The sequence below is a fragment of the Herpailurus yagouaroundi genome, unplaced genomic scaffold, assembly GCF_014898765.1.
Source record: "Herpailurus yagouaroundi ecotype Mexico unplaced genomic scaffold, PumYag 199, whole genome shotgun sequence".
Lineage (NCBI taxonomy): Eukaryota > Metazoa > Chordata > Mammalia > Carnivora > Felidae > Herpailurus > Herpailurus yagouaroundi.
In genome coordinates, this window is record NW_024412430.1 from 10892361 (window position 1) to 10905843 (window position 13483).

General features: G+C 37.5%; 1 protein-coding gene across 1 annotated transcript in view; it reads left to right on the plus strand.

The window, feature by feature from the left end:
- The window catches only part of PTAR1 (protein prenyltransferase alpha subunit repeat containing 1), a 50995-nt gene that overhangs the window by 17756 nt on the left and 19756 nt on the right, over positions 1 to 13483 (plus strand). Inside the window, exons 3-4 of the mRNA XM_040449389.1 lie at positions 2079 to 2145; positions 11306 to 11410. Coding sequence (XP_040305323.1) covers positions 2079 to 2145; positions 11306 to 11410 — 172 coding nt within the window. The remainder of the gene's footprint in view (positions 1 to 2078; positions 2146 to 11305; positions 11411 to 13483) is intronic.

The following is a 13483-nucleotide window of genomic DNA, read 5'->3' on the forward strand; positions in this document are numbered from 1 at the left end:
GATGCTTGAGAATGAAGTAATTTTTTTGTTCATATAGAATATTTTTATTTATTTATTTATAACTTTTAGGTCATGCCATTATTTTTTTTTAAGTTTATTTTTTTGACAGAGAGAGAGAGAGAGAGAGAGCATGAGTGGGGGAGGAGCAGAGAGAGGGAGACACAGAATCCAAAGCAGGCTCCAGGCTCTGAGCTGTCAGCACAGAGCCCAACGCGGGGCTTGAACTTATGGACCGCGAGATCATGACCCGAGCTGAATTCGGACACTCAACCGACTGAGCCACCCAGGCGCCCCTGTTCATTTAGAATATTTTTAAATGCCTATAGAAATACATTTGTACATGTTCTTTTGTGTCCCAATTATTTATTATAGACGCATATTTTAATTGCAGTATAATTGAGTTATTAAAGACAAGTCAGGGGCGCCTGGGTGGCGCAGTCGGTTAAGCGTCCGACTTCAGCCAGGTCACGATCTCGCGGTCCGTGAGTTCGAGCCCCGCGTCGGGCTCTGGGCTGACAGCTCAGAGCCTGGAGCCTGTTTCGGATTCTGTGTCTCCCTCTCTCTCTGCCCCTCCCCCGTTCATGCTCTGTCTCTCTCTGTCCCAAAAATAAATAAATGTTGAAAAAAAAAAAAAAAGACAAGTCAGATGCTGACTTTGCCACATACTGACTGGGTGTTCAGAGGCAAATTATTTAAACTTATATCAGTTTCCCTATCTATGAAACAGAATGAGAATATCTTGAACCATAATCCTGAGAACTCAATGAAATCATGTAAATAAAAGACTTACTATGGTGCCTGGTATACACTATTGCTAAAAAATTATAATTATTTTTATTATTTTGCTTTACTTAGTGTTTAATATGAGCTTGGTAGAGGTTATCTTAATTTCATGTCTCTGCATTGATCATCTTAATCCTAAACTTCTCTTTTCAGTTTTAATAAAAGGAAGACAATACGTCTAAATATATTAATGATTTTGTTCTGTTAAACAAGCTTTTGGAGCTTATTTGAATATATGCGAGTTCTGTCAATATTATGATCACTAAATAGCTAATGAATATGAATGGGCTGTTAAAAAATGAAAATAGAAAATACCAAACAAAAATGAAAAAAATGTTTATATTAATAATTGTAAATTAAAGTTGTAAGATAAAACAGACACAGAATAGTTTTGTATCTGCTACATTTATTTTTTAAATACAGTTACCTCGGTTAGAGTTATAGGGACATAAGTACACACTTGTTATTGTTGGCAATGTGAATAGATACAATTCATTTGAAGGACAGTTCAGAAATGCTTAGTAGGAGCCATACTGGTATTTACATTGTTTGACCTAGTAGTTCAACTCCTGGAAATATGTCCTAAGAAAATAAGCTAGGAGACAAAAAGTGTGTTTATAGTAATGTTAACTATAATATTAAAAGCAAACAGGAAACAACCTAAGATAAAGATAAATGATAGTATATTACACTAAGAGCTTCTTATGTAGCTGTTAAAAATGCATACTGTAGCAGTATTGGAGAATGCATATGAAATAATACTGAATGAAGAAAGAGAACAAAATTGTGCATTTGTCATTGCTATGACTATGTAAAAATGTGCATGACAAAAGATAATCTTTGCAAAGGAATGTGAGTGAATTGTGTTAAATGATCGTGAGTAGGTTTTTTTCCCCTTTTGAAAAATTGCACATAGTCAACTACTGAAATATTTGTGGAATTAAAAGAATAATGGTATAGAAATCATATTTCTTTTCCTTGGTCAGTATTATATTAGTGCCAAAAACTACTATAAGAATGAGGAGATTAATTTGCATATTCTTTGTAGGTACGTTGTATTGTGAAGTTGTTTGAGTGTCAGCTTTTAAAAGATTGTTACATTTATCATAAAGTAGAAAAAAATCTTGAGGATATCTTCATACTTCTGGCAGCTTAGAGCAAGGTGTTTACCATTCAAATTACTATGACATGGCATATACATAAGGATACAGGAGACACAAATATACAGGGCCTTGAAAGAGAAGCCAAGCCTCAAAGGGTAGGACTCTTTTTAATGTGACTTCTCTTTATTTTAGAACTGATAGATGTCACATGCACCCTGCTGCTTCTAAACCCAGACTTCACCACTGCATGGAACGTAAGGTATGTCTTCTCACCAGTGATCAAATGAACTTGTCCAAATTTCTGAAGACCTCTAAGCCCCATGAGTTGTTAGCTTTTTGAAAAATGAAATATAAACCATGTATCTATTGCATTTTATGCTTATGTCTTCTACCTGTTCTTTATATTACCTCCATGGACAGTTCTGACTTAAACTTGGCTCCTCCTTGTATGTTTTTGTCTTTGCTCCATAAACTTTCCTGTCTGAAATATAAATTATCATGTTGAATTATAGTATGCCATTGGATACATGCTTTTATTTTCCTTCCTTTTTAGAAGAGTAGATGCAACCAGTGTAATTGGTTGGTTTGTAAGGCATTGGTTATGTATTTGTGAAGTACAGTGGCAAGTATGTAGGATGAGGATTCAAGGCCATGACCTTTTAGTCTCCGTTTAGTTACTAATATTGTGACCTCTATGGGCAGATCACTTCAAGTCTCTGGCACTTGGGATTTGGGGAAGGGATCACATACATTGATTAGTATCTTAGTTCTTTCATCTGGTTATTTTAGCTTTAAAAATTTTTTTTTTCAACGTTTATTTATTTTTGGGACAGAGAGAGACCGAGCATGAATGGGGAAGGGGCAGAGAGAGAGGGAGACACAGAATCGGAAACAGGCTCCAGGCTCCAAGCCATCAGCCCAGAGCCTGACGCGGGGCTCGAACTCACGGACCGCGAGATCGTGACCTGGCTGAAGTCGGACGCTTAACCGACTGCGCCACCCAGGCGCCCCTGGTTATTTTAGCTTTAAACACAAAATACTTTATGGAAATATCGAAGTGCAGACCAGGTTCCTGTTTTTGTTTTTTTTTTTTTCACTGAAATTTTTTCAGTTATATAATATGTATGGTTTTTAAAAAATGGTGGTCTCTTTGACTAATACAAATTCTCTTAGAGGAAAGCAGAATACAAGTTAAAGATAAAAGTGAAGTCCTGTTGTACATTGTGAATACATTTAAAATTTTCCCATAGGAGAGACCATAGATTGTAGCTCTTTATCTTTAAAGATGACTTAAACAATTTATTTAATCTTCTGGGTAAGCAGGGTTACATTCTGAGTTAGTGTTCTATAATACCTAGTTTTGTATGTGTCACTGATTTTTTAAAATTTAGGTAACTTCTATTATATGTCTTTTTAAATTGTTGAATAATTAGTATTCAGATATTTAGAGTAAGGAGTAAGAAAAGTATAGAATGAGATACAGGCTTTAAAATTTACATAATCATGGGGCGCCTGGGTGGCGCAGTCGGTTAAGCGTCCGACTTCAGCCAGGTCACGATCTCGCAGTCCGTGAGTTCGAGCCCCGCGTCAGGCTCTGGGCTGATGGCTCAGAGCCTGGAGCCTGTTTCCCATTCTGTGTCTCCCTCTCTCTCTGCCCCTCCCCCGTTCATGCTCTGTCTCTCTCTATCCCAAAAATAAATAAACGTTGAAAAAAATAAAATAAAATAAAAATAAAATTTACATAATCTTAGAATTCTGATTTTCTTTTCTAGAAAGCACCACAATGGTTTGTTCATGAGTGGCTACTATATTATAGGGACATACTATAACTTTACTCGTTACCTCATTTAATCCACACAATAGTCGACAACATTTGTTCATTTATCAAGTATTTATTGATCGCTGTATGCTAAGTTCTCAGCACTGGGACTAGAACCACGAACAAAATAAACAAAACCCTGTCCTTGTGGAATTTTTATTCTAATAGGGGAAGAAAGGAAATAAAGACATTTGCTAAATAAAATATACATTAGATCAAATGGTGGTTAAATCCTGCAGTGAAACTGGGACGGGAAAGCGGGGAAGGCCGGGAGGAGGATGGGAATACTAGTATTGCAGTTTTACGTAGGGGGCAGCAAAGACTGCCGTGAAGATGGGGATCAATCTGTGAGTTCTGGGGTACGGGCATTCCAAGAAGAGGGAACAGCAGCAAGTGGGAAAGCTGGCGGTGGTGCCCAAAGTGCTCCTTGGTGCACTGAGACAGCAAGGCAGCCCGCGCGGCTGGCACAGCGGGAATGAGGGAGAGAGTAATAGGCCGGAGTGTAAGGGAGCCGATCTCACAGGGCTTTTGTAGATCTTCCTAAGCTGTGGTAGGAACTTGGACTCTTACTCAGGGGGAGATAGAAAGTCCTGGAAGCTGAAGAGGGACAGTATTTCACTTTAGAAACTCTAGCTCCTGTGGAAAGTAGACTATAGGAGTGCAGGGGGGTGGTTGGGAACTTAGGCAGTGGTTGCGGTAAAAGATGAGATGCGGTTAGGTGAGAGATGCTGTGATTGGAGGTAGAATTTAGAAATGGAAAAGGTGAGATTCTCACTGTATTTTATTGGACCGTATAAGCTTTGTATTTAATAAACCAATTTTAAAGACCCAGATGATGAATTCGATGCGGGAAAGAGAAAGAAGAAGGTCACGCTTGTGTCTGGTTTTTGGCTTGAGGAATGGAAAGGATGGAGTTGCCCTTTACTGAAATGGGGCTGCCTGGAGGAGGAGCGGATCCAGGTGGGGGTGGTGGGTGGAAGTGAGGAGTTCAGCGTGGGACACATTAGATTTGTGTCCTTGTACTTGTGTATGAATCTGAAGTTCAGGCAGGAGTTCGAAGCCAGATGTAAATATGGGAGTCGCTAGAAAATGGGTGGTGGTATTTAAGGCCCTGAGACTGTTTGAGGCACCCAAAGGAGTGGGTGTGGATAGAGGAAAGAACCGGCGTAGAAAGCACCGGGACACTACAGGTTTCTAGTGTTGCACAATCCAGTATAGTGGCCACAAGCCACGTGTGGCCCTTGAAAGGCGACTCATCTCAGTTGACATGTGCTGTAAGTGTAAACTACGTATCAGATTCCAAAGACTCAGTACCCCCAAAGGTAAAATACCTTGTTAGTAATTTTTAGATTGAATTACATGTTGAAATTATATTTGGGGCATATTGAGTTAAATAAAATACATTGCTTTGTACTTGTTTGTAAGGTAGCTGTTATAAAAGCTGAAATTACATACAGGGCTCACATTGGTGACTCACATATTTCTGTTGGGCACTGCTGTCTTAGACTGCGTGATGAGGAATCTGTAAGGGAGACTTTTAGGAAGGAGCTATAAACTCACAACTGAGAGCTTTCTTATGGGTAGGAACCACGTCTTCCCCCCCCCCCCCCTTTCTTTCCCTACCATCGACTACTCTAGTGCCTGGCACATAATCAGCCTGGCACTGAAAATAATTAAATTGAGTGAAAAAGAAATGAAGGTAATAGAGAAGTGGGAGTACCGTTTTCCCTCGTGCTCTCAGTTCATCATTATCACAGAGGACTTGAAAATCCTTCAACCAGAAAAGATTGTTACTAGCACAGTGTACAAACATACACACGTACATAGACATGTACACACACACATATATAATTTATTGTATATTTTATAGGGAAGTTCAGTTCAGGAGAAAGAACCTGGTCTTAACATACATGGATCTTGGTCCTTTTTCATTAATTAACTAGCAGTTGACTTTAGAGGCAAACACTGTTAACTTCACAACAGTTTTAATTTCTATATCTGTGAAATAAAAGATTTGAGCTAGGTAATTTTTTTATGATTCTTTTCAAACTGTTTTCGATTTTTGCATGGTCTGGTTTTTGGGAAATTCGCTCCATAAATGTGACTTCAATGATATTCACAGCAATCACTTTTGAAAGTTATTCTAGTAAGATGATCAGTGAAGTTTTGTGCTAAAGGAATAAAAAGGAAACCTTGATTCTTTAAAAAAAGTCCATTTGTGGGTGTGTGTTCTAGTAAGTCTTAATTCGTATCAGTAAGGCTGACATGAAGACATAGGATCATGAGTACATTTTATGCAAAAACAACCAGCTTTGGAAAGTAAATTGATCTAACCTTGTAAGGTCTCTTGCAGATCAAATACTTAACACTCTGTTTAATTGTTGGTGTATTTCTTGTGCAGTAACTCTGGGAAGCATTGAGTGATTTTGACTGTATGTTAGAAACCGCTAAAACATGGTATTAATACATCAGCATTTCATTTTATAGGTATTGTGGCCTCAGGGGAAAAAATAGACGCAAGAATAAGTTTTTGAGCTGATTTCCTGTGATTACAGTGAGTGATGGATATAGTTTAAAAATCCAGCCAGTTGCAGATAAAAAATGAATGGTACTTTTTTTGCCTTGAAATTCAGCAAAGTACTTCATGAAGGAGCTTGACTTCATAACAGTGTCCTATTTTTTCCATCATTCCGTGAACCTACATAGAGTAATAAGCAGAACATCTTTGAGCAAAGATAAATAACAAAATAGCTGACACCAAGTTCCCGTGATTGTGTCCTTTACTCATAGCCTATTGAGTTAACCTGGGGACTTTATTTTATGCAGATTAGATGTTTGCTTCCAATCTGAGTTCCAAGACCTTGAGTCTAAGTTACCGATTCTCCCCTAGCTTCAGTTGTCTCTTCTGTAAAATTGAGATGATAGTAGGTTGTGCCGTATGGAATTGTTTTTATAAATCAAAAACGATTAAACCTAAGCATCCAGATCCTGGTTTCTAACACCCTTCTCTAATAAAAGGAAATAGGCTTCTTGAAGAAATGTCTCATTCTAAGAGCAGGGCAGGTAATATATAAGATGAGTGTGGAATATCTCAAAGAGCCAGAAAGTAAGGAAGTGCTCAAAGAGGAAAATGATGGGAATATGTCAGGGGTTTCTATAGCCAAAGCTTGAACTCCTGAGCAATAACATACCACTGGATTGTACCCTGAAGTGTAAAATGGGTGTTCATAGTGACTCAGTGACATAAATAATTGACTAAGCAAGCAAAAAGTAGACAGATCTCCCGTATAGAAGGATTCCAAGTAATTTATCCAGGCGGTCCCCTCAGGGAGCTGGAGTACAACTCCCCTACTCCTTAAGTGGAATTCTTTCCAAAAAGCACAGTGGAGAAACCTGACATGTGCCATCTTACCGAGGTCATCAAGGTCAGCATCAGCTGGGACAAGTCATGATATTTTGTGCCCTGGGAAATGATGCAATAAAGGTGGTACTTTGTGGTCTCTTCCTCCTCAAAACCCTGGTCTAACTGTAAGAAAAGTTTCATATAAAATACCTCATTAGGACTCATAAAGACTGTCAAGGTTTATCTGAGGAGCCTAAGGAGACATAACCAAACGTAATGTGATGTTCTGGTCAGGGTGCTGGACTAGATAAAGGACATTTGGTAAAAATGAAGGAATTCTGAATAAAGTATGGACTTCCAATAGTAATTTACTGATGGTGGTTCATCAGTTATGACAAAGGTACTATAATATATTAATAAAGGAAACTGGGTACAGGGTATACAAGAATACTCTGTACTATCCTTAGAACTTTTCTGTAAATTTAAAACAATTGTAAGATTGAAAGTTTATTTAAGACTTTTTTTTCTAAGTGATCTCTACACCCAACATGGGGCTTGAACTTACAACCATGAAATCAAGAGTCACATGCTTTACCCAGCCAGGTATCCCAAAAGTTTATCTAAAAAAAGAAATAAAATTAAGAAATAAATTCTTAAAAAAAAGAAACTGCCTGGGTGGCTCAGTTGGTTAAGCGTCCAACTCTTGATTTTGGCTCAGGTCATGATCTCGCAGTTTGTGAGTTCGAGCCCCACATCAGGCTCTGTGCTAACAGCGCTGAGCCTGCTTGGGATTTTCTCTCTCTCTCTCTCTCTCTCTCTCTCAAAATAAATAAATAAAGTTAAAAAATGTTTTTTAAAAAAATAAGACAAACCCCCCAAAAAACCCCAAAACAATTGAGTATCGGCAATTTCATATGGTTCTACATAACATAGGATTGTTTTGAGGATTAAATTAGATAATATATGTAAGTCACTTAACACAGTGCCTGATTCAGGGAAAGTGTACAGTAAATGGTAGTTTTTATGAGGATTTTTATTATCATCATTATGGTTATTTCAGACAGAATAAAGATATACAGTAAAAAAAAGATGGCATTTGTTTATTCACTCATTACTGTGTGCCATGCACTGAGCTAACCAGTGAAGACTTAGCCATGGACAAGATACACGGCCCCTGGTTTCCTACAAATTAAATCAAGTGACAGCAGAGAGAAACCATAACTAATAACTTGAGATGGAGAGAAGACAGAAAAACTTAAATGAGATAAACTTTGTAGAAATATAAAAGCCCTCGCTTAATTTCATCCCAGTAAGGTTGTGCGTGTAGCACAGCACTGTTCCCATCACCCCCTGCTCTTAATAAAACCACACAGGTGGCCTTTTCCTTTCCAAGGTACTTCTCCCCACATTTATTTGACCTTTGTTTTCTTCCTTCGTCCTCTGTTAGCAGTGTATCACCTAAGGCTTTTAGGATGAATCTCAAAGCCCAGCTTATTCAATATGCCTGAAAATAAAGCCACCTCAAATTTAAGGCAGTACTCCATTTCCTCAATAAGAAAAGTCTAAAAAAAACTTTTTAGGCTAATATCCATATGTAATCTTAAACTATGTGCATGAGATAAGCAAATGTCATACTCTGATAATTTTTAAATTTAGTCACATACCTTTAAAATAGCATGTTATATAAAGTATTTTAACTTATTCATCATATTCTTACATTTCATCAAACAATTTAATTCAAATGTTTTATGTGGTTTATGGACATCAGTGACTTTGTCATCATGAGAGTTATTTTTTCAACTTACTCAGCAGTTTTCCAGAGCACATCAAGTTTACATGTATCTAGCTTGTTTGAGATATAGCACTTTATGAATCCATGTGTGACTAAAATTTTTCTCAAGATAGATTCCTACTTGAATGCATTCGAGCAGTCGATTTTCTTTTATGATTATGTCTTGGTTCTGTGATAGCTATACCTTAATCAATTACTGTATTTCTTTTTCAAGTGATCTTTAAAATTTTATGACAGTATTTAATGCCTACAGTGTTCAGTCCTGTCCCCAGGAATGTTTATTAAATTGTTATTTAAATTTTGCTTGCTTTCTTATGATTCTATTTGGTGATATTTTATTTTTTTTAATGTTTATTTTTGAGAGAGCGAGAGAGAGAGAGAGTGTGAGCGGGAGAGGGGCAGAGAGAGAGGGAGACACGGAATCTGAAGCAGGCTCCAGGCTCTGAGCTGTCAGCACAGAGCACAATGCCCGGCTCAAACTCACAAACCATGAGATTATGAGCCCAAATCAGACGGTTAACCGACTGAGCCACCCATACACACCTATCTGGTGATCTTTTAAAGCATCCATATATAATATTGATTGAGGTTATTTCAGGCTGATATAGCTTACCATATATGTTGTTCAAAATAAATTAAGGGAGCACCCCTAGTTTTACAAACTTTGTAAAGATTCAGATATAAAGTGACTGCTCTTTTCTGAAGAAAATTTTGATTATTTCCTCACAGACATATATGACAGTCTATGTAGGCAGTTGTAAATAAAGTGAGGTTTAAAATTTAGTCAATGGAAACGAGGCTGCCTACAGTAAATTCTATACCATAGAGTTTGATGCATCACCTAGAAGGCTTGTCTAAACACAGTGCTTTGTCACTGGCTTTTGAATCAGTGGGTCTGCGATGAGATCTGAGAATCTGCATTTCTCATAAGTTTCAGATGATGGTGATGCTGTAGTTAAGGACCTTACATTGAGAAACACTGTGTTACAAAGAAGTTAAAATTATATAGGAAAATATTTTGCCTCCTTTTATACTATAGGTATGCTGACTTACTGTATGAACGAAACATTACTGATTTCAGAAGAAAGAGGACATAGGACTGCAAAAGTAATTTGCTGTTGCATTAGTCTTTCAGTGACTAATACAGGAGTATTCTGTACTAATACAGAAGTACATAGACTTCCTGTCCAATGAAAGCAAAATAGCAAATCCATTTTTTAAAGCATCCATAAACCTCAGTGTCAATTCAAATTATATTCTGAAATGCCTGACCTAAATGGTTATAAAATATAAATATTTGTTATCACTGTTCAGTATTTTCATTAAAAGGGAAATTGTTTCTCTTATCAAACAAAAATGTAGAAAGAGCACATCGCTGTTGGAAAGAAAATGTATTGTGGTAATTAGGAACTAAATTTATCTAAATAGGTGAGGTATATGATCTGGGTTCTGGTCTTTATGGGATTAAATTTCTCTAAAATAAATGAATTACCAACCCTACCACAGGAAGGACTTTTTAAGATTAGTAAATTCTAGTCAGTGACCTAATTGTATTGTAATAGATTCATTGCAAATTAATTGGGAATATAATCAGGACTATCAGAACCTGAGAAGTAGGTTGAGAGCTCCTGCATGACAGTCTTACAACTGCACAGAAGCTCTTCTGTTGGTATTTCAGAGAGCAACGGTCACGGTATCAGGGGCCGTGCAGGTATTTCACCCAGTAATAACATCTTCTGGGAACTTATCCCAAAAGTAATGGTAGAAACAAAAGAAGTCTTAAACATAACGTTCTGTTTCAGAAATATTTCAGAATAGCAAAAACTTGGAAGCAACCCAAATGTCTAACCAAAGAAGAAAAGGTCATTAAATGATAGCATAGCCAATCAGTGGAAACTATTTGACTGTTTTAAATGTTCACTTTAGAACTGTGGGGTAAGGTAACTCTTAAGCTGTAAAACATAATATAAAATTATATGTTAATTAAGTATATATACATATGGGGAAAGACATAAGGGAAAATTGAAAAATAAAAATAGTAATTTTGTTAGGGTAATGTTGAATGAATGATTTTTTTCCCTTACATCTTAATCATACTGTGTGTACAATTAACTCCAAGTAGAGCAATTCTTGACTCGTATTGGATCTGCCCTACAGATACTGATGTCAGGCCTTGTGAGTTCTGGAAATGAGACAAGCCAGAGAAGCTCTTTGCCCTCTCCAGCTTGGTAATTCAAGTTCCACTACTGATTTAAGAGCTTCTGTTTCAATTTATTAATCCTGCTAACTTTGAGATAATGAGAATATATTCTCGATTACTTTGTGTGATATTTATGAGAGTTTCATGTTTTGTTTTTTTTTCTTTTTCTTGGAAATTCACTTCATAGTGAGGTTCCATTAATAGCCATGCAGTATGTTTAGATGGAAAGATAAGAGTAACGATTCTTTTCACTTTTCTTTTACAGAAAAGAGCTGATCCTCTCTGGCACTTTAAATCCAATTAAGGACTTACATCTGGGAAAACTGGCCTTAACTAAATTTCCAAAGAGTCCAGAAACATGGATTCACAGGTGTGGTAACTTTACACTATAGGATTCTTACTTAGGATTCAGAATGGCTGGACAAAAAACACAGTGTCAGTCAGGGTCACATATTGGTTCAGAGTATGAATTCTTAAGCCAAGTTACCTACTTTTAAATCTATATGCCATCACCTGCTCTCTGTGTGATCTTCAGAAATTCAAGCCTCAGTTTTCTCATTCGTAAAACGGGAATAATAATTACACCTATTTCAGAGTTAATGGTTGGCTTTATATGAGCTAATGTATGTTAACACTGCCACAGTGCCTGGCACATATTAAATACTCAGTAGATTTTAGCGGTTATTATTAACTCTCTGAGCAGTCATAATAGAGATGGCATTTACATATTCAACTATAATGAGCAACTCAGGTTTTAGAATCCATTCAGGTGTGTTTCTGGTACAGATTGCCGTAGTGATGGTTATGGTTATTAAAACTAACAAAATAAGGGCAGCTGAGGTGAATGGTGTATAGGCCACGCTGAAGTTGCTAAGATGATAATCGCAAAGGATATTTTTAGGTTAAAGGCCCGAGGCAGCCAAAATGCACGTAAAAACCCATCTCAACATCCTGGCTCTCTGAAGCATCTTGCTCTTGGGACTCCACAAAACGACTCCATTTTGACTAAAATGGGATGGTGTGGGCTTGCCGGCTGGGGTCAGTGGGGAAATTCTTTATAAAGAAGTCCATTCTCGGGGCGCCTGGGTGGCGCAGCCGGTTAAGCGTCCGACTTCAGCCAGGTCACGATCTCACGGTCCGTGAGTTTGAGCCCCTCGTCGGGCTCTGGGCTGATGGCTCGGAGCCTGGAGCCTGTTTCCGATTCTGTGTCTCCCTCTCTCTCTGCCCCTCCCCCGTTCATGCTCTATCTCTCTCTGTCCCAAAAATAAATAAAAAACGTTGGAAAAAAAAAAATTTTTAAGAAGTCCATTCTCAGTTTACTAAGCCACTTAGAACTTTTCTTAAGTCCTGAGCATTTTTAGGATCTTAGTTCAAGGTATCTTAGCTGTGATCTTGCCTTTGGCTAGCATTGCAAATCAGCTGCTTCCACTGTGGAGTCCATGGTATTTTCTTAGTAGGAATTGGGATGACACTTCAGAGAGGCATATGAGCGTGTGTATAGAGGTTTGGAAAGGGGTGATGGCAGGGGAAGTGCATTATTGTACCAATTTATAGGTTTATCTAATATTTTATAAAACAGGTTTTTGTTGTTAAGTAAAAAGCTTCTGTTTGAAAATGACAAAATGAATTTTTATACTCAATTTCTAGTAACCTTTGGGTTGGAAAATTTCATCTATAAGAATGCTTCTTATTGAGAAAATATTTGTAAAAACTAAAGACATTAGGTGGTTAGACATGCTTTTCTAGTGCTTTTCATTTAAATGTATGCTAATGAAAATCTTAAATAGACAAGGGGAAAATCTGTGGATAAAGACATTTTAAAATCTCCTTGATGGTTTAACTAATTATGTTGTATTTGTGTCTTTCCACATTTTCTGCTATAATAAAGAAATTCTGCTTAATGAAAGCAGTCATAATGCAGTTTCTTATTTGCAAACAAAAACACATAGGGTGAGGCATGTACATATAATTAAAGATGTGAACCATGACTCCTCTTCTAGGATTTACCAACCATTAATTAATATCCCTTCCAGGACCACCACCACCACAAGCCGGTACACACACACGCGCGTGCACGCGCACACACACACACACACACACACACACACACACACCCCTTGTCTTTGCATTTCCTGGCCAATTGGACTTTTTTGAGTTGTTATATTGGAACTAGGCAATCTCTTTTTGACACATTTTAATGCTTTAGAAAGGTTTCTCTCTCTGACCTTTCTTCCTCATCCTCTCTATCCATGGTGCTGAAGCTAATTATATCTTTAAAAAATTTTTTACTGTTTTATTTATTTTTGAGACAGAGAGAGAGACAGAGTACGAGCAAGGGAGCGGCAGAGAGAGAGGGAGATGCAGGATCTGAAGCAGGCTCCAGGCTCTGAACTGTCAGCATAGAGCCCAATGTGGGGCTTGAACTCGTGAACCACGAGACCAT